The sequence below is a fragment of the Cololabis saira genome, chromosome 20 (assembly GCF_033807715.1).
Source record: "Cololabis saira isolate AMF1-May2022 chromosome 20, fColSai1.1, whole genome shotgun sequence".
Classification (NCBI taxonomy): Eukaryota; Metazoa; Chordata; class Actinopteri; order Beloniformes; family Belonidae; genus Cololabis; species Cololabis saira.
This window is the reverse complement of record NC_084606.1, coordinates 18,154,676-18,177,777: the sequence shown is the minus strand read 5'-3', so window position 1 is coordinate 18,177,777 and position 23,102 is coordinate 18,154,676. Positions and strand designations below refer to the sequence as shown.

The window sequence follows — 23,102 nt, the reverse complement described above, 5'->3', positions numbered from 1 at the left end:
CCGCGAGGGGCTCGACTTTTACACCACCGTTAATGATCTTCAGACTGAAGCAGAGTGTTTTAGTCCCTGATAAAGAGGCTGTTGTTCAATGCAGTTAACTGTGTTTGGGTCCGGTGATATCTGAGTGATGACAACCTGTGACCAGCATGGGGATTTCCAATTATTATTAATATTACTGTTGGTGCAACTGCACACACACATACACACACACACACACTCGCAGGCCATGAAGTCACCCATCAGATCTAAATATAAAAGGGTGTGTCTGACGTGCATGTGCCTCAGCACACAGAGAGGGCATTCTTCTCCGTCTCCTGGGTGCGTGGGCTGACTTCACTCCGTCTGGACATCCCACAGCAGCATGGCACAGACATGTAGGTCAGACCGGAGTGAAACTGAGATTTAAGACGGCCCCAGAAGCAGCTGAGAAACGGCTTATTATGTAGGGAAGAGAAATCCCACGGAGTCGGGCCGGCACGGTCATCGTTACTGGTACGCTGGCACCGCGGTTGTTTTCGTCTTCTGTGCGTACAGGCAGTTTGTTTCTGTAGCTGTTTTCCTTTTTCCTGTTTAATATTCTGCAGATTGTTTATAACTGTCTGGCCTACGAATGAGGACACATGTTGAGGCTTCAGCGCTGCAGTGTTGCACTCTGCTGGGTAGTAACCGAGTATATCGTTCACTGGCTCACAAATAAATATGCCCCGGTTCTTTTTTGCTTTTATCATCATATGTAACATGTGAGAAAAAAAGTTTATCAGCAGGCTAACTTCTCTTGACTTACCACTTACAGTTAAGATTACTGAGCAGGGATTAGTTATTGAACTCATAATACTCATAAGCTACTTATTTTAACGAAAAGGAGTAATAGTAAGGTCTTAATTTATGTTGTGCCTGTTAAACATCTTAAATTTGATAAGCATCAGTTCACTTTGCAACAGTTTTTTTCTTTTATGTAAAACACAAGTTTCTTAAATTGTGTGAATTGCTTAATTGTTACCAACTCATGCAGTCAAGATGGAAAACAAAGGAAAGTGTTGCAGTGAAGTTGATTTGATGCATGCTCCTGAAACTTTCTGTTTGCGTGCATTTATTGTTAGCAAGGTAAAACTGCCCAATTTATTGTGATATTGATTTGAGGTCATATCGCTCTAATACCAAGACAATTTAACCTCATAAATTGTTTAATTTATTAATATTCAGTAATTCAATGTCATTGGTGCCACGGTGTGATGATCCATCCCAGGTGCCTCTGAGCTCAAAGATGTCAACATTTCAGTGCAAAAAAGAAGCCTTGTGCTTCTTCTTTTGCATGACTTATAGGAGTCTGTCTTTGTACTTTAGTGCTTGATAAAAAAAAAAATCTAAATAATTCACTTACCATTAGGGCTGCACGATTCTGGACAAAATGAGAATCACGATTTTTTTGCTTAGAATTGAGATCACGATTCTCTCACGATTTTTTTCCAATATAAAATTTATTGCACTTATTACTTTAACTTTGCAACAGCTGAACAAAAATACAATAACAATAAACATCTCTTGTCTTCTTTACACAAACCTTTGAATAATTTAAACAATAATAACAATTTAACAATATTTGTTCCTCCCTGAGTTGAACACCCTTTCAGAAAGGGGACTTGTAACAGATCCTGTAGTTCTGAGGCAACAAATTATTCCTCTGGCTGCTTTTTGCTGTAACAGCTGACATTGAACATAAAAACAATAAACATCTCTCTTGTCTTTAAATAATTTTAACAATAATAATTTTAACAATATTCATGTGCAATATGTGTCAGGTGATGAGAAAGGTAGATGTTTCTCCAAATGCAATCCACAATCGTTAACAAAATATAACAAACATGACAACATGATAGTTGACCATGACAGGACTACAACAACCTAGAACATAGGCTAGTCCTTTTTTATGCCATCTTAAAAAAAAAAAAAAAAAAAAAAAAAAAAAAAATTTAAATCGTCGTCATTTGGAAATGAGATCGCGTTCAAGCATGAATCGAGATCGCGATTTTTTTAACGATTAATCGTGCAGCCCTACTTACCATGTCCACCATGTTTCCACATCTAACCTTTTGGTACCTCCTGCATCCCCCCTGATCATGCATGGTCGTGGTTTTTTTTTTTTTTTTTTTTCCTTTTTAATTTTAACCATTCATCAAGCTAAATGCAAGTTCAGTGATGCTGCTTTTCCACTAGTACCTGCTCAGCCCGGCTTGACCAGCCTCCACTCGGTTTATCTCTTTCCACTAGGGGTCTAACGTGCCGAGTAGATACTTTTCTGTAACTACTCTGCCGAGGTTCTAAGCGGCTGAGTCGGGCTGTATCTGACGTCATCACACTACACGCCACCGATTGGTGGCCAATCATACGTCTGAGTCAGGATGTCGACATCAGCGAAAGAGCGACTCTGACGGCGGCTTCTTGTTCATTTTATTCGACAAGAAATGGCAGCGCAAAAAGTCTGTTTGTCTGAGGCTACCAACGGACGAGACGAGCTAAAGAAAATTAAAAAGCCTCGCTGCTTGAAGCTTCTCTCAGACTCAAACACAAGCCACAAACCCAGCAGCACATATATCATCTCCATGTTCTACATCTTTAGTGTTGTTGTCTTATTCGTTCGTTTCACACAATTAAGTACGTCACTGCAGCTTCACTCCAACCCCGCCTACTTCTGCTCCGGGTACTGGATTGTAATGGAAAAGAAACTGGGCCAAGTTGAGTCGAGCTGAGTTGAGCCAAGCAGGTACTAGTGGAAAAGTGCCATTAATGTCAATACAGCTGAGACTATTTTTCGTGACATGTTGCCTGAACCATCTATTGCCCCTCATAAAAAATGGTAAATGCTTCATAAATAAAGTACATTATGTAACATTGACCCAACAAAGAATATTAATGACGATAAGGAAAGAGCGTTGACATTAGCCTTGGAGCTGTCCGTCTTTCAGCACCATGGAGGAAAGAATGTGAGTCCAATTGAATGACATTTGTTTTTTAATCCTTTATCTCAAATTGACCCCAACAGGATCATTTTTTTTTTCCTTTCTAGTCTAATTTATCTGACCGCAATACACATTTCAACAAGGGATTGGGATTTGAAGCAGTTTTCTACTGCCATGGTGGGGTTGTGGTTGTGGACAACCTCCTAGACAACCATCTCTTGATATTATCCTCATTGTTCTTGATGTGGACAGGCCCTAACCCTGATAACATGCCGTGGTCCTGCCAGAATCCTGCAGCTGCAACCTATTCTCAAGCAATGTTGCAATGGGAGTGTCACCACACTGACTTCTGACAGCAAATATTTGGATCCGCAGATATACTGAAGTGTTTTTCTAATGAATACACATACGCTGGACATCTGACCCCATGATATTGTTTTTGCGGTGAGAGGAATACATCTTCACCATCGATATTATCCTGTTGGCCACCGACTTGCATCTTTGTGTTTTGTCAAACAGAAAATAAATGGTTCACATGCCAGATCCTGGATGGAGTTGAGGTAAAATGTGACGCTTTTTGTTCCGATAACTCTGGTTTTGGTATGATCTGAGAAGCCTAAATGCTAAGTACTTAGTGGAAACTTGGCCCTCTGTTTCCTGTCTGAAGTATGATGTCAGGCTCCAACAGCTAACAACTTCCAACCCCTCCTGCGTCAAGAAACGAGCCCCCGGTTAATGTGAGCTTCACATACAAGCATACATGTGCTGCTTGTGTCCACAGTAAACTCCGTTATTACAACTCTCTAATTACCTTCCCTGGATTTGCTCTCTGGAGTATATAAAACCCACAGGTGTGTGTGTGTGTGTGTGTGACATATTACAGCATGTTCCCCTGAGGTCATCTCCTCCTTCTTGTCTTTATTGTATGTTGCTTCCTAATTCTCATCAGTCACTTTCTCCCTCCCTTCCTTTCCTTCATCTTCTTCTCTTGCCATTTCTTCTTGAGCATTTTTTCCTCACCACCTTTCTTTTGTCCTTTCGTTGTAACTTTCTCAATTCTGCACCATTGTGTTCTCAGCATCCTTCCTCCATCCTTCTTTTCCACCCTTATACTAGGGATGGGCGGTATGGACTAAAAAATGTATCACGATAATTTCTGGCATTTATCCCGATAACGATAAAAATTACGATAAAAAAAATACCAATTCAACTCCTCCTTTGTAACTATAAATCTATCTCGCTCTCAGATCCGCCATGTTTGTTACACAAAAACGTCATCAACGGGAATGTATCTTTCTTTCTTTCTTTCTTTCTTTCTTTCTTTCTTTCTTTCTTTCTTTCTTTCTTTCTTTCTTTCTTTCTTTCTTTCTTTCTTTCTTTCTTTCTTTCTTTCTTTCTTTCTTTCTTTCTTTCTTTCTTTCTTTCTTTCTTTCTTTCTTTCTTTCTTTCTTTCTTTCTTTCTTTCTTTCTTTCTTTCTTTCTTTCTTTCTTTCTTTCTTTCTTTCTTTCTTTCTTTCTTTCTTTCTTTCTTTCTTTCTTTCTTTCTTTCTTTCTTTCTTTCTTCTGGCTCATTTCTTTCTTTCTTTCTTTCTTTCTTTCTTTCTTTCTTTCTTTCTTTCTTTCTTTCTTTCTTTCTTTCTTTCTTTCTTTCTTTCTTTCTTTCTTTCTTTCTTTCTTTCTTTCTTTCTTTCTTTCTTTCTTTCTTTCTTTCTTTCTTTCTTTCTTTCTTTCTTTCTTCTGGCTCCTTCCTTCCTTCCTTCCTTCCTTCCTTCCTTCCTTCCTTCCTCCCTCCCTCCCTCCCTTCCTTCCTTCCTTCCTTCCTTCCTTCCTTCCTTCCTTCCTTCCTTCCTTCCTTCCTTCCTTCCTTCATTCACGTACGTTGTGTGTGGACCATAAATCAGCTTTACACAAAAACATAATCAACGGGAATTTATCGTTTTTACCACAAGATGACACATTTTTATCGTGAGGAATTTTTTTGACGGTATATCGTGAACGGTAAAATATCACCCATTCCTACCTTATACTCTAACTCCATTCATCCTTACTTCCTTCTAAAAATATCGTTCTAATTTGCGTTACATCTCCACCCTCTTCCTTTCTCTCTACTGCTTCTTTTTTTCCCCCAACTCCCTCTCTCCTTCACCCCTCTATTCCTGTGTCGGTGGGAAAATGACGGATTATTTTTCGAGCTTAATGTTACACTGATAGCTTTAGCAGAACCAAGCGGCGAACAGTGCGTGTGTTGTAACCTTCCCCCGGCACAGTTTATTTGATTGGTCGTACATTTATTGCATTGCTGGATAATTACAGGTCATATTATGGCTGTTGTGTCTTGGGAACCGCTCGTGTGTGTGTGAACAGTGTTCATCATTGTAAGCAGTGTTAAACATTCCACTGCTGAAGCCTTTTCGGCCTCTGGTTTGTTTTCACAATGAACAACTCATTAGAAACAAGAGGGAACATAAACAGTGCGTCAAACGCGTTCAGCTCAGCCCCACGGCCTTTACTTCTGCCTGTCTGTGTGTGTTCCTTGTGGTTTTGGAAACTGTTTAAAATAGGTTTAATACACTGAGTACAGCACATTAATGTTACTGTGTTTCATAATATTTAGGCATTTCCTTCATTTGCATCTTGTTACTGTCCATCTGAAGTGATTTAAAACATGTGGAGGAGCAGTTTAGCTTCTGCAGGCGTGGACCTGAAGGGCGGCGGTGCAGCTGCCCATTGTGTCCATGCTGTAAAGTGGATCAAATGTGCAAATATTAACCTTTTGAAGTGAGAATTCAGGACAGAACTGCACCCACGAGATCAACAAGGTAAATGAATGAGCTTGGGTTCACATTTGAGTTGGCTGGAGTTTACCGCTGCGCGTCTGTAAAATCCTAAAACCGTAAAATTGGACCGATGTTTCCATGACATGCATTCCTTTGATCGTCCCACAGAAAGAGGAAGAGCATGAATGAATGAATGACGGAGGGAGGTGCAAGTCTGCCCCGTCTTTCCACGCTGCCTAATCGGGAATTTGTTCCCTTAAAAATCCTCTCCAACTTTGAGTGTTGAAGGTGAAACCCGCCTGGGTATGATATCTGAATGGGATGTTTAATCAGGTCAGACTCTAACCTGCGGAGTAACCTGTGACATGTGGAAACGCCGCGGCCACACTTTTACGACACACACTTCACCACTGTGTGACCCACAGTCGCCACGGTGCCAAACACTCACACAACACGGAGTCTGTTGCAGAGGAATGTGACGGGTTTTTGTGGGATGTTTGGTCCGGGCTGTTTTGGAGATGTTCTCTGGGGCACGGTTGCCATGGGTACCGAGACAATTTAACAAGAAATGTCCCCAAAAATGGGTTTAAAGGAGGTGTCGTCTTGGCAGCGGGAACCGATCTTTGAATAACTTTTTTTTTTCTTTCATTTTAACGACATTTCTTTTTACTTTTCTTAACTTGAACAAGCTCCCAGTCGCTATTGAGTTTTTTCTCTTTGATTCCAACCAAGTCTCTGTCTGCAGATCGAGGACGGAGGAAAAGCTGCCCACAGCAAGAAGCTGAAAGTCGGGGATGAGCTCATCAACATAAATGGATCCCCCCTCTACGGCAGCCGGCAGGAAGCGCTCATCCTCATCAAGGGATCGTACAGGCTCCTCAAGCTCATCGTGAGGAGGTACGGACACAGATTCACGTGTGAACCCCTTATTCCTGCACGGATATATGTGCATCGTTCTCCTAGATAGTTTGAAACTGGGAATTTGTCTACCAGAAACGGATGTGTTCTCTCTGCCGGCTGTTTTGTTGTTCTTCCTGACACTTCTGTTCTTTACGATGTTGACTCAAAAGCAGTGGGACGGGAAGGAAGGTGAGGGGGACGACTGGCCTTTTCCTGTTTGGTTAAGAATCGGTCATGCAAACAAGTTTTAAAGTCCTGTTTTCAGATACAGAACGTTTCACGGGAAGTTGGCTTTGATCTTTATAGCGTAAGATCGGTAACTTATTCCCTCAGATAGAGCGGCACGCAGCAAATCGGTGTACCGCTACAGACTCGCACTTGAATGACAAAAGACTGGTGATACAAACGGAGATTATTTTGGAAACGTGCTATCAGCGTCTTCCTGTCTTTTACAGAAACAGTGGAGTTTTCTGTGCATGCATTCAGCAGAACAGAGTGGCATTAGCATTTGTTTGGAGTTGGGTTACTGTGCAGCTGATGAATTTATGAAGTCAAACATTCATTTGCATTTAACTCTGTTTTTGCATTTAACTCTGTTTTTGGTGTCCACCAACACAGGCCAGAAGAATCTGGCTGCCAGTCATTTACTGTAAATGGGACAGCGTTTTGTGGGGTCGTTTGTTTTTTCAGCTGAAAATGGCCGTGAGAACTGTAATAAACCCAACTAATCTTTATGTATGACCGGAAATCTTTTGTTTCTTCTGAAGGAATGACTTTTAGATTCTAAAAAGAGAAGCATTGATCTGTCAGCAGATGCATTGAATTCAATTGTACTCAGTTAATTAGGGACATTATATTGTTGCAGCATACATTTATTAGGAGATAAAAAAAAAAGTTTAAAATAACCATCAGTTGAAAAGTTGGAAGTGCAACGTAATATTTCATGCAGAGTTGGAAAGTAGCACATTGTTACTTGACCATGTGGACAAACGTAGAGCCAGCAGCTCAATACCTGCAGTGAAGAGATGAACCTTCAGGTTAACAATTATCCAGGATCACACCATCTGATTTTTAGTATTGCAGTCCCTCCTCCTTTACTCTTTTTTACTCTGTCCACAGAAACCTTTACAGCAGCTCACCATTAAAACCAGTGCATGAAAATAAGCAGATGCTTCGTTTACATACCGCAGTTGTGGTCAAATAAGCATTATTTTGAGCAAAATTGAGAGTTATTAAATGTCCTGAAACTATTTATTGGTCTCTCCATCCTCTTTGGGCCTGTTACTCTTATCAGGGCTCTGGTTTGGTCATCGATGCGTCTCTATTACCAGGAATGCCCCTGTTAAAGAATCTTTGGGAACAGTGACAGGGCGGAAAGACGTAGCTACCGCGGGTGACGTACTCTCAAAGCAGCCTTGGAAAACTGCTGAGAAGGTGGTGGTTTTGACTCGGTGCTGATTGGATAAACCGTGAGCAGGAAATGACGTGTCTCAGCTGTTAAATGACTCGTCCAGGTCATCTCTTCTCATTGATCATCACCACTGAAGAGTGTGCAAACAGAGAACACAGCAGCCACCTCAGTGTCTTCAATGTTTATCTCATCACTCTTTGTTTTGATTTTCCTTTGTAGTTGCTTTCTTTTTTCTTTTTTTGGCAGATGGCAAACAGCTTAAGTTTCACACTACTGCCACCACCTGGTCTGGAGTGGTAGTGCGCTGAGTCCTACCGGCTCCATCACTAAAAATAAAAAAAAACCTTGACATTTTCAGCCCCTCTGGCTTTTACTGTAACCCCACAAATGGGAAACAGCATTTCTTTAAGCGCAACGAAAGATGCGGCAGGCTGGCAGTGAAGGAGTTTGAACTTTGCACCGATAACATAAAGACAAACACGAGCATCACCATAAAGCAGGATACAGCTGTCCTCTTGTTTCAGGTAACATCTGTCTGTAGTCCACGGACGTCAGCATTGTAATTGGAAGTTAAAGTGCACCGCCGCTGCGAGGGGAAAAAACTACAGTCACCCACTTTGGACGTGGCGGGTATTCTGGCTCTTGAGGTGGAAGTAACAGCAGGAACATTTTTCCTCTGCATAATAAAACGCTATAAACATTGAATCAAAGCATTTGGATATAAAACTTTATAGCTGATCCGAGGTCAACATTTCCACATTTAAACTATAAAGTTTATTCCATAATGAGCTGCTCTGTAGAACACATTTGCTCGTCTTTGTTTAAAGATATACATTATTACTAAGTTGTTAAATCTATGAGTTCGGTCAATTTAGTTTTAAAAAGTTATTTTGTTCTATACAAACAAGCTGGAAGTCTTAAAATCTTCCTCTGACTAAACTCAGCATTTTAAAGCCATATTTAGTATACAACTACAGCATCAGTGTTTTCCTGTTCCTATTCAACGACACTGCAGGCCTTAATCTGTTTAGAAAGTAGATAACAATGAAGAGCAGAGCTAAAGCCTTGCCTGATTGTGGATCAGGTTATATTTATTATACCTGGTCCAGAAGACTTCAGTCTTCCAAATCTCAGAGGAGCGTAAACCCTCTGCATCTTGTGTCGTTGCCCCTCGGTGGATATTTGCTAGAATGCTTCACATCGAGCTAGGGCTGGGCGATATGGACCAAAAGTCATATCTCGATATTTTCTAGCTAAATGGCGATACTCAATATATATCTCGATATTTTTTCTGTGCCTTAATTGGGGTTTCCCACAAAGCATTATAGCATAGCATCTCTGTTAGCTTCATTTTTTTCTGAGGCAAACCCTTAAAAAAACAGTCAGTTTTAATCCTCGTGCCAAATGTCACACAAGCCTCGTGCCAAATGTCACACAGGTACCTTTTGTTAACAGAGGTCTGCACAATATCAAAATGTATAAAAACAAAATGTATAAAACAAATGAAATAAAAATAAACTGCCTGCATATATAGAATAAAAATGCTTCTTGAATAAAATAAAACAAATATCCCTTTCCTGCATAACAATTAAATTAAAATACACTGTGCAATTAATACAATGTAGACAGTAACAGGCAGACTTTTCCACTGAGGTTGACAGTTGTGCAAATAACAAAACATTTGTGCAAATCTCAAATAAAACATTCAAGTCAATTTGTCACAAAATAAGCTATATCAAAATCATTTAAAAAAAAAAAATGTAAAAAAAAAAAAGATTTTTTTTTTTTTTTAAATTGATATATAAACGATATTGTCTCGTACCATATCGTGTTTGAAAATATATCGATATATATTAAAATCTCGATATATCGCCCAGCCCTACATCGAGCCAATACCTTACTTCCCAGAAAGGGAGACCATTCACCTTTTCCATGTGTTTTCATTAATCAGCTTTCCTGTCACACTGACACTGATACTTTCCATAATCCCAAATTGATTAAGGCCTACAGTATAACCAGTGTGGAAGATTTTACGGATGTTACAACTATTACTTTGACTTCTTGGACAGCTTCAGACAGCTGTTTGGCAATGTAGCGTTTCAATCTGGCTTCAAAAACAGGCCGGGCTTCCAGCTCTCTGACCATTTTTGTGTATGTGTGTGTGTGTGCATGTGTGTGTGTGTGTGTGGGTGGGGGGGTTCTTCTTTTTAATGTTGCTGGGCATTCACAGAGAAGTTGATATCTCACATTCACACAGATTCCCCAGCCAGACACACTGACCAGGGGACAGACAGAAATGGCCCGAGGAATGCTACTGGTTATGATGAGAATCTCACACAGTTAATCCACTGTGTGTAAATGTCTGGCATGCCCTGCTCGTCTGGCTCTGAGGGGCTTTCCCAGTGTTTGCCTGTGTGTGTGTGTGTGTGGGTGTGTAGGTGGGTGTGAACTGACATGTTGCATGCCTGCCTCACATTTACAGTTACAGTTTATTCGAAAAGTGACTGAGTGCGTCTAAACAAAGTCAGATTATATCGCAAATTAATTATTATTTTTATCATGAACACACCTGCAGGCTGCCTAATGGTGACACAGCGATTTTATCTGAAACACTTCTCAACATGCGGTTTAACACAGAGACATCTCCAGTTTATAAATAACTGAGCTTTTAATTTGAAGTACACTGGATAATAATAGTAATAATAAATAAAAAAGACATTCTTTTCAGTGACATTTTCTGAAAAATTAGAGCGAAAGAACTTTGATTGAGTGATTAAAAACACACCTGCAAGAACAAGAGCGTGCAGCGAGGACGGAGACACTCACATACGCATGCACTGCTCGTTCAGGGATGATGAAATGCTCACATTTGCACACTTGGCTCCTCTTCTATAGTTTTAAGAGTGGAAAAGCCTCCTCAGTGAAAAGCTGAGGAGGGATTTGTTAGCACTTTATTTTTAATAACAAAAGGGGATTGTGGGAACGAGGGTGACACGAGAACGGGCGGAGGTCCTTGTTCCTTATTAAGCCTTTCTTTGGAAAATGTAAAAGCATGACACGGTGGATTGTGTGACTCAGGTGTAGTGACATACATTTTTTCTTTTCTTTTTTTTCAAATTTGACCACATAAGCAGCCGTAAACCAAAAAAATGAATACATTTGATGCCCTTCCCAGGGAAGCGTCAGTGTTTGATAATGACCTGATAATTAAGGGTTTCGTATATTATCAGCCTAACAACATTATGTTTGTTTATAATTGTAACTGGATGGAGTTCAGATCATCTTTTTAACATAAGTGCATAGAACCAGTACGTTTCAAAGGATTTACATACAATTTTTTTATTAATATATGAAAAGTAGCCATGTGATGAGCTGGTGGCCTGTGCAGGGTGTAGCCCACCTTTCACCTCGTAAAAGCTGCGATCGGAAAGAAAAGGGATGGATATTCAAATTGATGTGTTGTAAATTAGAAAGTAGCATCTTGTTGCACCGTTCAATGTGCAATTCAGCACCGAGGCTGAACGATTTTGCTTGGAAGTCCTATTCTCAGGAGATGCAGAGACTCCCGCACAATGATCCTGCAGAAAATTGCTGCTGTCTTAAATGACATTTGATTAGATTTTGTGTTTATCAATTATTCTCTGCGTGTGTTGCTTTCACACCATCCAGAGTGAGCGGTTATGGGTAGTCTCTACAAAGAGAAAATAGGCAAAAATATGGCTGGAAGTGTAGTAGGGCAAAGTTTCTCCTTGGTGCTTTTGGCCGTTGTGTTTCCATTTTTCAGTGATGGACCAGAAGGGATATACTGACACAAACAATATCACTTCATAACACTCGGTGGTCCAAGTGTACCACTTTTTCTGTTTGCCATCCGCCAACAAGTAAAAGATGCTGTTAAAGAAGAAAAAAACCGACTGGAATGACGAGATCAACACTGAAGGAGCTGAGCTGGTTGCTGCGTTTCTGTTTGCTGCAATGGTCACAATGAGTAAGAGGAGAACTCGTTTTCGAGGAGGACTTTGGGAAGACTGAACAACATCCTTTCCCACCCACAGCATATCCAATGAGCACAGCGGGTCCCCACACCCAGCGGTTTCTCTGGCCGGCTCTGACTACTTGTGTATTTTGGCTCCTTCGATGTTCCCGAAAAATTCTTGTTGCAGGGTCATTTCTTGTAATGGAGATGCATCAATGATTGAGGCCCAAAAACAACCACCCTGGACCTCCTCTACTGGAGACTTGTGTAAAAGGAATGATGCTGGAATTTAATGCATACAGCTTTTATAGCTCCTTTATGATTCATTCATGCATTATAAATGCAGTGCACACATGACATACGGTGACATTCCTCAATGTACGTTGTTCCGTGTTGTGATGTTTGATTTCTGTTCAGCAGTTTAATGATGCAACTGAAAAATTAGCAAAAATGTTTATTTTCATTTCCGCTGAATTGAATATAATCACATACATTGTTGGTTTGACTTTTTTTTGCCTGTTAGTGGCAACATGAACATAACAAAATTACAACAATCTTCAAATATTCAAATAGTGAGTAATATTTAGCTCTCAGCTTTTTATATTTTGCATGATGCTTTTTAAACAATGTGCTAATTAAGAATAAAAAACAAGAAAAATATGGACACTTCATTCAAAAATAGTTATTTTAATGAACTTTGCTCATGGTGATGCAGAGATAAGAAGGAAAAAGATGCCTCACTTTGTCTGTAGTTGACAATTAAATTCGTTGGCGACTATTTTTATCGATTTCTCTTGACAACATCGATTAATCGTTGCACCCCTAATGTGTAACTGCATGACTTCCATCCATCCATCCATCAATGTCTGAGCCTCAGACACAAACAAATGAGGTCCATAAGTGATGTAGCTGTGCTGAAAAACAAAACACAATCTCTTTCCTAGCAGTTCTGGGAATGCAGGAGTTCAGCCAGACAAAACTAAGCTAGTGGCAGTTGCCATAATTGATATGTTTAGAATCTCAGTAGCTTCAAAATCCTATTATTATCCTTTAGTTAACTTCAGCACATATTTTTTCAAAGCCGTGTATGAAGTGGCTTGTAATACTGACACCCTTTTACTTCCCATAAGGCTGACGTTTTAAATATTAGTGGTATAACTGTTTTACACTTGCACAGTGCATGAACAGCTCCCCCTTGTGCCTGATATGCAGCTTGAGCGGGGAGCTGAACAGAGGAGCTCCATGAAGTTACTCGCAACCAAATATGATGACTGTACATTTTCTTTTTATGTCAGCTAAGGGAACAAAGTGCAGCGCCACAATAGCATCCCTCCAAATAGTTTTGTAATCTCCCACGTGGGTTCAACATTTGTGTGCACACGAAAGTAAATATATTTCAATAACACTGACGAATTTTGTTGGTCTGAGGTCAATTAAGCTCAAATGGCTGCAGCCTATATGGAGAGCAGCGACATAGTTTTTATTTGTTCTGCGGGTTTGTCTTGGAAACATCAGGAAACTGCTAACTGGAGCTGCCTTGTGCACTATTTTACTTTTCCTGCTGAATAAATGGGCTTTTCAGCTGATGCACAGGCAAGGAACAGTGGATATAATTATATGATGTACATGCAGAGGAAGGAAATGTGGCGTTGGCAAGGGGAGACGATTAAAAAAAAAAAAAAAGGTGCTTTTGTGTCATATTTCTGTAACATTTCTATTCAGGGAGGTTGGTGTTGGATTTATGAAATGGTATATTGTTCTTGACACATTTCCATTGCTTAAAATGTTTGACATCCTCCAGGTTTTGCAACCCTTTGTTCTCATTGGTTCTTTAAGTAGCAGTCAGTCTGTTTTTGTTTTGCCTGTCAGTTAAAGCTTTTCTCTGCAGTCTTATCTTGACGCTTTTGTTCATTCTTTAAATAAAATAAATCCAATTTATACTCGCGGCATTGTCCCGTTGCTGCTGAAAGGAGAGCCGGCCGAAGGAAGGCCTGCAGGCTAAATTCGGCTGACCGCAGGAATTTACTGGCCTGCCAGGCAGTTCAGAGCAGGGTGAGAGAGCACCGTGTTTGGGTCCATTCTACGTTTTATTTCAGGAGTGATGCTTTGTAGGCTTTTTTAACAAGCCAACCGAAGGCTGAAAGGGAGCCACACTGCTGTTGACTGGTATTGTATTTCTATCCTGGATAAGGCAGCCACTATCTACAAGAATGTGGTAAATAATGAAAGAACAACAGAAAAGAAAATGAACCGTAGATGATATGACTAAAGATCAAGCTTCAACGTTGGCAAACTGCAATGACAGGTACCGGTTTATTTGTTTGTTTATTTATTTATTTAACCATCCGAAGTTGAAAGACTTAATTACCAAGTTTAAAATGCATCTTCAAAATAAAGCAAGTCAAGGAGCTCTTATATCTCAACATGAGATCAGATTCCCACATTAGATAGTTGCATATATCATTTTGGGCTAAATTATACAATGCCAGAATATGGAAAAAGCGTCTTTTACAGCATGTATTTTAAAGTATCAAACTAAGAAAAGGGGGGAAACAAACAAACAAATACAACATATCAAAAATATAAATCTGCAAGGTAATGTCAAAACTTAAACGGTTGCTATGTCAACAGTTTAAAAAGGACGAAAGCACTGTAAGTCTCACGCAGAGCCGCCGCAAGGGGTGTGCGAACCGTGCGACCGCACGGGGCCTCGCGCTATGGGCCGTTTTTGAAAAAAAAAAAAAATTTTTTTTTTTTTTTTTTTCGTTTTTTTTTTTCGTTTTTTCCCTTATAAATATCAACAGTCACATTCCATTACAGACCTAAATGTGTACTAGTCTGTGCATATCAATAAAATATATGTGCAATGATGCGCGTGTCTGTTGTTCAATACAACTGATCAGACCAAGCGCAGACACAAGCTGCTCTGATCCAGACGGGTGGAGTTGGAACAAACTGTCACACAATGTCGAGAGAACGAGACAGATTCAGGAAATTTCCATCAGGGGATGAAAAAAGAAAAAAACTAAAGAAAATGGAAGAGTTTAATGCCTCTCTGAAAGGCTTGTTTGATAAATTTGTCACCAATCCGACCGGGTCTCAAGCAGCCGTGGGGCCCCCCGTCGAGGCAAGTCAAATGATGATGAGGCAGGGGAAGGTATCCAGTATTTTGCTAATTGGAGAGTTAAAATTGCGCATATAGACGCCCGATCCGACCCAAAAAACCCAAAAATTTTGGCTAGGGCCCCCCCTAGCCATTTCGCACAGGGCCTCGCAAATCTCCCAGACGGCTCTGGTCTCACGACATCCAAAGTTCTGGCAGCTCATGAACACAACTAAAGTGGATGATTGTGGGGTCCTTTCCTTGGTAAAGACAAACCCCTCCATGGCATCAGCAGAAGTCATGAATACGCTGGAGAAGGTAACCGTATCTTTGTCCAAATCTACAGTAAAGAGACGCCTTCGTGAATGTAAAGACGGAGGATTTACAACGGGGTAGCAGTCCAACACAGGAAAGCTGGGTTAGACTCTGCCAGAAAACATCTAAAGGCCGCTCGTGTTCTGGATTCAGATTCTTTAGACGGGATGAAAGCAAGACAAATTTCTACGAGGGTGATGAGAAGGATCAAGTGTGGAGGAGGAGAGGAGCGGATCATGATCAAACCTGCTGGACGCAGCGCTGTGGCAGGTTCGTGTGCCAACGAAACGAGCTCACGGTGTTTATGGATGATGTGAGCGCTGACAGGCCGGTCTGGCCTGAGCTGTGTGGAGCTGCTGAATGTGAGCAGCCTCACGCTACAAAACTGACAGGACTGTACAGATGGACTGGGACAGGAAGCAAACTCCGGACGCAACGTGAGACTTTTCAAAGGCTTTGAAAGTCAGTCACCTGAACTCACCGCAATAAAGCATTCACTCCAGTTTGAAGTAACCAAATAATAGACTCCACCAGTGCAGTTAACTTGATCTAACTCTTTAATTTCAAACCTTTTGTGGTGGAGTATTGAGGCAAAAATCACTTTGTAGACACATCTGGACCAAACTATAGATAAACAGCGATGATGTCAGAGTCATTGTTAAAATTCCACCTCTGTTTTTCTCATCCTCCACATTAACTCATCAAATAGGTTTCGTATCTTGATTAATGTACTGTTATCATTTTCTATTGTTACACCGATGAGTAAAAGAAGTCACTCATGCGTTTCTTTCCCCACAATCAGAGCGTCCGTGTCTCTCGATAAGCAGCTCCCAGTAGAAGCTGCATCCTGCGCCCTTTCTGTCAGTTTCACCACCAAGTATTTTTGTCTTTCTGCATGTTTTTAAGCGGCTGAAGATTTTTCCAGTGTATTTGTGGAAGGGAAAGAATGTCAGGGGTGTTTTGTTGGCTCAACCTGGAAATGTTTCTTCCATAGTACTTCCTGTTTTCACATAGCCTTTGTTAGATCTGTACTCTGCGTGTGCGTGTGTGTGTGTGTGCGTGTGCGTGTGTGTGTGTGTGTGCGTGTGTGTGTTCTTGCAGTGGTCAGCCATGGATGTGTTAGAAAGGCGTTCTTCAACGAGAGCATCATTTCCTTTTCTTTCAGAAGTCTTTATCCTCTTTCTTCCCGTCCAGCTTGGAGTTAATGGCGAAATTTGTTTGTGTGAAGACCGGTGGCTTTAATTGGAAGCAAAGACTAAACAGTTTATTCAGGACTGCCGATGGAATAGGAAGCAGCTCTTTATACATGCAGGTGTGGATGTGGAGGCCACGTTGATGGTGTAAAGAAAAAAAAAAAACAAGCTATTTGTTTTCTGCAACTGTCTAGACTGTTCAATTTGACCTGTCTCATAATGACAGGAATAACTTCAGCGCTGAGAAACCTTTGCAACATGGCATCAGGAAATTGCAAAAAAGGTTTTATCTTGTTGCAATCAGACAGTTTCATATTTAGTCTTCTTTAATCAGTTTTCAAATTGCATAGCTCACTTTCTTGCCCCACTCTGAATCGTTTCCACGGTGACTCAAAACCAGAAATGGGGAAAGAAAAGCCCTGTCAGATTACAGGGCAGCAGAGCAAAAAAGAAATGCCCCACCGATGTTACGTGGCAGTTCAATTTGCTCCCGGTGGCAGCAGGAGGGTGTACGAGGGAATTAAAATGATAATTACAAGAAGGGGTGATATCACGTCTGATGTTTTGACAGCGTAAACAGGACTTTATGACAAAGCTCTTTCATGTGAGCTCACTCTTTCATCTCCGCTCCACATTAGTTAAACATCGGTTTCTGCTGAAGGCCGGACTGGGAGGAGGAGGAGGACGAGATGAAAGAGCAGAAACAGGGAAAGTGGGTGCAAGACAAAGGAGTTGGGGTTTTGCTGGAATCCATTTAGGTGTTTAGGTGAAATAAAAACGTTGGCGTGTTGTGACACGACGCCTGGCTCGGATATGAACGCGAGCCCTTCGAGGCTCACAGCTTCATCAAGGCACTTTTTTCGATTCCATAAAGTTTGTTTTCAGGTTTCCTGACAAATATGAAACAGGAAACAGGCCCTGGGTTTGTGTGACGTAATTTGAGTTTATATCTTCAATGCCATGTTTAAAGATCGAATTACGGAATTAAGGATTGTGCAGAGATATTGAGATAGTGGAGAATTTTGCAGCTTTAATTGGATGCAGGTGAAACCACAGTACCTCTTATTTTAAATATTCTAAGAATAATGAAACTGTGTGTTTTAAAAAAAAATCTTGGTGTAACATTGGGCTGCAGGCTAATTATTTGATTAACATCTTAATTCTGTTGTCAGAACTAGCTTCTTCCAACTCTGTCTCTTGGCCAAAGTAAAGCCTTTTCTTAATCGGCAGGACCTTGAGAAGGCAGTCTGTGGTTTTATCAGTTCTGGACTGGACTATTGCAGTGGCCCATCATCTATTGGACATCTTCAGCCGCCCATCTCCCCCGTCCTGTCCCTTTTAGAATAGATTTTAAAGTTTTGATGTTTGTTTTGAAGGCCATTAACGGCCTGGCCCCCACCTACCTGAGATTTAACCATCCGGGACCACGCCGGGGCCCTATTCCCTCCTCAGGCCAGCTTTTACTGGACGTCCACATTTAACCAGTGGGCAGACCGCCCCATCGCCGTCACAGCCCCCAGATTATGGAACAAACTGCCCCCCCGACATTCGCTCTGCCACAGACTTCAACTGAAGACCCATTTTTTTCAGTCTAGCTTTGACTGCAACCAGAGAAGTCTTTTCCTCAGGTCATTTAATACGCTTGTTTATGTTGGTTTATGGTTCGTGTGGGTTTTATGTGCCATTTTATGTACTGTTTTATTAACTACTTTTACACGTTGGTATTAGTTATCCCTTTTATGCAGGCTATTGTTTTAGGATGTTCATGTAAAGCACTTTGGGTACCTTTTGGCTTTTGTAAAGGGTTATACAAATAAACTAGTTTTTTTTTTAAATACGTTTATTATAAGGGGGCCTGTGCTCTGCCACGGACATCGCTCGCTGCCTCACCGATGCGTGGTGTATTTTACTCGCTGCTGAAACTTGACTGAAGGGAATCAGCTGAGCGGGCCTCAGAAACAACATCAGTCTCGCAACGGACACGTGCAGGGATGCAGCGATGCAAAACACGAGAATGTTACAGATGCTATTAATGATGATGTTTTCGGTCTCATCGTGACGTGAGCGAGCCCGCCCACAGCTGCCATGCACACAAGTCCTTGTTTCCACATGGTGACAGGATAATGTTTCAGTAAACGTACATATGTGTGCTCCAGCTGACACCAGGCTGCCATCTGCTGGCTCTGTCAGAGCTCTCTTATGATTAGAAGCTCATGTTTTTATTGCTGATGAGCATCGAATCTGTAAAGAATTAAAAACTGCCAAACACAGACCACAGGAATGCCAGAATAACAACTTAGTTTGTCCAATGAGTGTGCCCATAAAACAACGATCCTGACTTAATTAGGACTTAAATGTGTGTGTGTGTGTGTGTGTGTGTGTGTGTGTGTATATGTATGTATATGTGTATATATATATATATATATATATATATATATATATATATATATATATATATATATATATATATATATATATATATATGTAAGGGCTGTTCGATTTTGTCCAAAAATAAAATCTCGATTTTTTTTTTCTCTCAAAATCCGATTTTCGATTACGATTACGATTATTTTGTGAATTGACAAAATGCAAAGAAATTATTTCAAATATGCTGTTTTTTTATTGAACATTTGCCCCATTGGGCTTTAAGTGCAAACTTTGCTCTTATTAAACCAAAAATGAATGAATAAAGTGCAAAACTCTGTAAAATAAATTAAAAAAAAGTTAAAAAAAATATAATAAAATATAAAGTTTTATCTCTGAAAAAAAAAATCAGCAAATCAGCACTTGCAAACATACAGTAAGTTATATTTCCAATTAAATAAAACAAGAAATGTTCTAATTAAACTAAACTGGGTCTTTGCATGCTAAATAATAATAAGGTAGAGGTGTGTAATGTCAGTCATTACATTTGCTATTCACATTTGCAAGTTTTTTGCAAGGAACACGAGCCGGTCTAAGGCATCTGGCTTGAGGGATGCCCGGTGGCATGTTCCAACGCCCCCTCCTACACTAAAGAGCCTCTCCCATGGGGCACTTGTCGCAGGTATTGAGAGGTATTTCCATCAATCATTAATATGGTATCAATCATTAATATGTGTGCAGACAAGGTAAAAAAAAAAAGAGTGAAAAATCGATTTTACGATTTTCACGTTTTAACATCGTTCTAATTACATAATCGCGATTACGATTTAAAATCGATTATTCGAACAGCCATAATATATATATATATATATATATATATATATATATATATATATATACAGGGCTGCACATAAGTGGGCCGCCAGAGCGCATGCGCCGTCAAAATCCACAGTGCGCTGTCAATCTTGTGCTGCGAAGCGCTTTTGCGTACCAACAGCTGGGGCTCATTTTATTGGTTGTGGCCAGACCAGAATACTAATATTAAAACATCTATTGGGAGAGCTTTTCCCCAGAACTGCAACTCAAAGTTGGTACTGGCCAATCACAGCGCGTCCTTACTCCCCCTCCATACTCGTTGGGCAGGAAGAGAGTTAAGGATCAGCTTTACAGAACAAACCCCGACACGTCTTGTCAAAATGTCCAAGAAGCAAGCGCCATTAAGTAATTATTTTGGCGTTCCACCGCCACCAACTACAAAGACGCCAAACTGAACCACTACCCGAATCGAACAGAAAACGTGTGTTCGCCGAGAAGTGGCTGCAAGATGTTACGCTTTTACACCATATTCTAGTTGAATTATTGAAATAAGTTAACTTTTACACCAAATTCTAGTTGAATTATTGAAATAATTTAACTTTTACACCATATTCTAGTTGAATTATTGAAATAAATTAACTTTGTAAAGGACCATATTGAGCCATTCATCTTTATAAGTGAATAAATATCGTTTTGCCTATAACTTATTCCTGCATCCCTCTTTTATCGGTCCGGCGAGACGGGTCACCGTGTTTTTGGAGGCCCAAGTCACATATCCAGGGGCTCCTCTGAGCACCAGACCAGAATAATTATGTGCAGCCCTGTATGTATGTATATATATATATATATATATATATATATATATATATCTCAATATTACTTAACTTAACAGTTATCTTAACAGAATTCCAAATCCTTCATTGCTTCTCTTCCTCCGAAGTGCCAAAGCTGGCTCTCCTGCTCATCTTTAATACGTCTCTGAGTTCCTCCGAAGTCCGGCTGCTTCTGCAGGTCTGCTCAATTTCACAGCTTGTTTATTTGTGTTTGTGTGAAACACGTTTCACGTGTTCCCGCAGCCGAGTCGGGTCCCTCGCCCGTACGGCTCCTCTGTCCGAACGTTGCCCCGCTCTTTGTTTGTTCTGTCTTTTGTTCTTCTTGTTGGTGGATTTCTGTTTCAGACTGTAAGAAACAGGCTTCGGGACCCACACACATTCATCTAATTGTGGGGAATCTCACCGCAGACGGATTGATGGGGCCCGAAGGCTCGCGCGCATGCACACACATCCCGTTGTTTGGAGTTTCGTACCACATCGTCTCTGGAGACTGAAGTCTGCGGTGCCAAGATCCATGAAGCACAATGGTCTGCCCCCCCGTCAGTCCTTCCCCAACTGAACAATAGACATTCCCAGCATTCCTCAAGACCTCTTCCTCACACACTGGCACGCACACACACACACACACACACACACCTTTCTGGGTCTGATTAGAGGCCCGACTGTAAACAATTTTGGCCACGGTACCGCTTTGGTTGAAATGTTGACACAAGACAAAAGTGAGGAGTGTGTGTTTCGGTTCTTTAAGTTCACGGGGGGGGGCAGGATGAGTGGACAGGTTGGAAAGACACTTAGACAGAGCAGTGACTTCACTCTACAGCAAGGCAGCAGCTCTTAATCTGACATGCGTCTCAATTTAATCCTCGTGAAATCAGAGTTTCCTTTCGTCAGCGATTAGGAAGCGTTGGAGCTGCCGACTCGGCCTTACCATTTTGTGTCGTAGCTGGTGTTGAAGATGACTGATCAAGTCTTCGCCGGATTAAAACACTTGCAAAGGAACCAGGCAGAGCTGAATCAACATGTACATCTGATACCAGTGATGTAACAGTGTTACTAATGGCGCTTTTCCACTAGCACCTACTGGGCTCTACTCATCTCATCTCAGCTCGGCTCAACTTGGCCTGGTTTATTATCCATAACAATCTAGTACTCGGAGCAGAATGAGGCGGGTTGGAGCGAAGCTGCTGTGACGTATTTGATTATGTGATCTAAATGAAGAAGACAACACTAAAGATGTAGAACCTGGAGGAGATGATAGATGTGCTGCTGGGTCTGTGACTTGTATTTGATACCAAGTTAAAAAATGAGAGTGAGAGAAGCTTCAAGTGGCAACGCTTTTAAATTTCATTTAGTTCGTCTCGCCGTTGGGAGCCGCGAGCAGCTATGAAGTGACAGAGCTCCTGGTAGATCTGGTCGTTCCTTATCGCCCGTCTAGATCGCTTTTTAATTCTCTCCTCAGCTACCAGGTTTATGAACTTCTGCAGCTCAGAGTTGGACCAAACAGACTTTTACGCTGCCATTGCCTGTCGAATAAAATGAACAAGAAGCCGTCACAGTCACTCTTTGGCTGATGTCACATCCTGACTCAGACGTCTGACTCCAACCCCCCGACCAATCGGTGGCCTGTAGTGTGATGACATCAGATACAGCCCGACTCAGCCGCTTAGAAGTAGTTACAGAAAAGTATCTACTCGGCACGGATGGACCCCTAGTGGGAAAGAGATAAACCAAGGCGAGCCGAGCTGGGCTGAGTAGGTACTAGTGGAAAAGTGCCATCATTCTAAGTCCATATTCATCAATACATGCGAGAACTGCAGGGTTCCAGAGACTCGGCTCTGTTGTGGGTGTCTGCACACACACATGTGGTTATGCTGTATTTGATGTTGAAATGTTTTTCCTGCTGAATTCAGTCCTAAAAGTTCGACCGTAGACAGTTTTTTTCATCGATAGCCTTTTTATCAAGCTTTTCTTTGGCTTCTGTGGCGGTAATGGGAAACGAAGATGCATCTTGTCGTCTGCAGATGATTTTGCAGATTAATGGATGATGGAAACGGCGAGGACTTGCAGCGTCTGCACCGCGTGGTAGCAGCCCCAGTGTGAGAGCGAGCGACGCGTGTGGTCTGCTCCGGCTCGTCCGCTCCGCTGCAGCCTGGTTTTTATTAACCGGCCCATCAAGCCGCGACTCCGCGATACATGACACCGGTCCGTCTGTCTGTCTGGCTGCGCGTGTGTGCATGTCCACACACACGTACAGGCATAAACCGGCAGGCGGGATCATCTCACATCTGAAAAATAAATAAATAAATAAATCTGGGGCTCAGTTAGGAGTCAGACACACGGGCCGAGTCGTCGGGGGCCATCAGCTCAGGTCGTAACTTTTATTTTGGTCATTTCCTCCCTCTCCTAAACGGCTCTCGTTCAGTCCAGAGACGGGGAACAGCTAAAGCAATAGCAGTG

General features: G+C 41.3%; 1 protein-coding gene across 2 annotated transcripts in view; it reads left to right on the top strand.

Moving 5' to 3' along the window:
* The window catches only part of shroom4 (shroom family member 4), an 89,753-nt gene that overhangs the window by 25,424 nt on the left and 41,227 nt on the right, over nt 1-23,102 (top strand). For both annotated transcript variants that reach the window (XM_061710686.1, XM_061710685.1), the window contains exon 2: nt 6,480-6,631. In XM_061710686.1, coding sequence (XP_061566670.1) covers nt 6,480-6,631 — 152 coding nt within the window. The remainder of the gene's footprint in view (nt 1-6,479; nt 6,632-23,102) is intronic.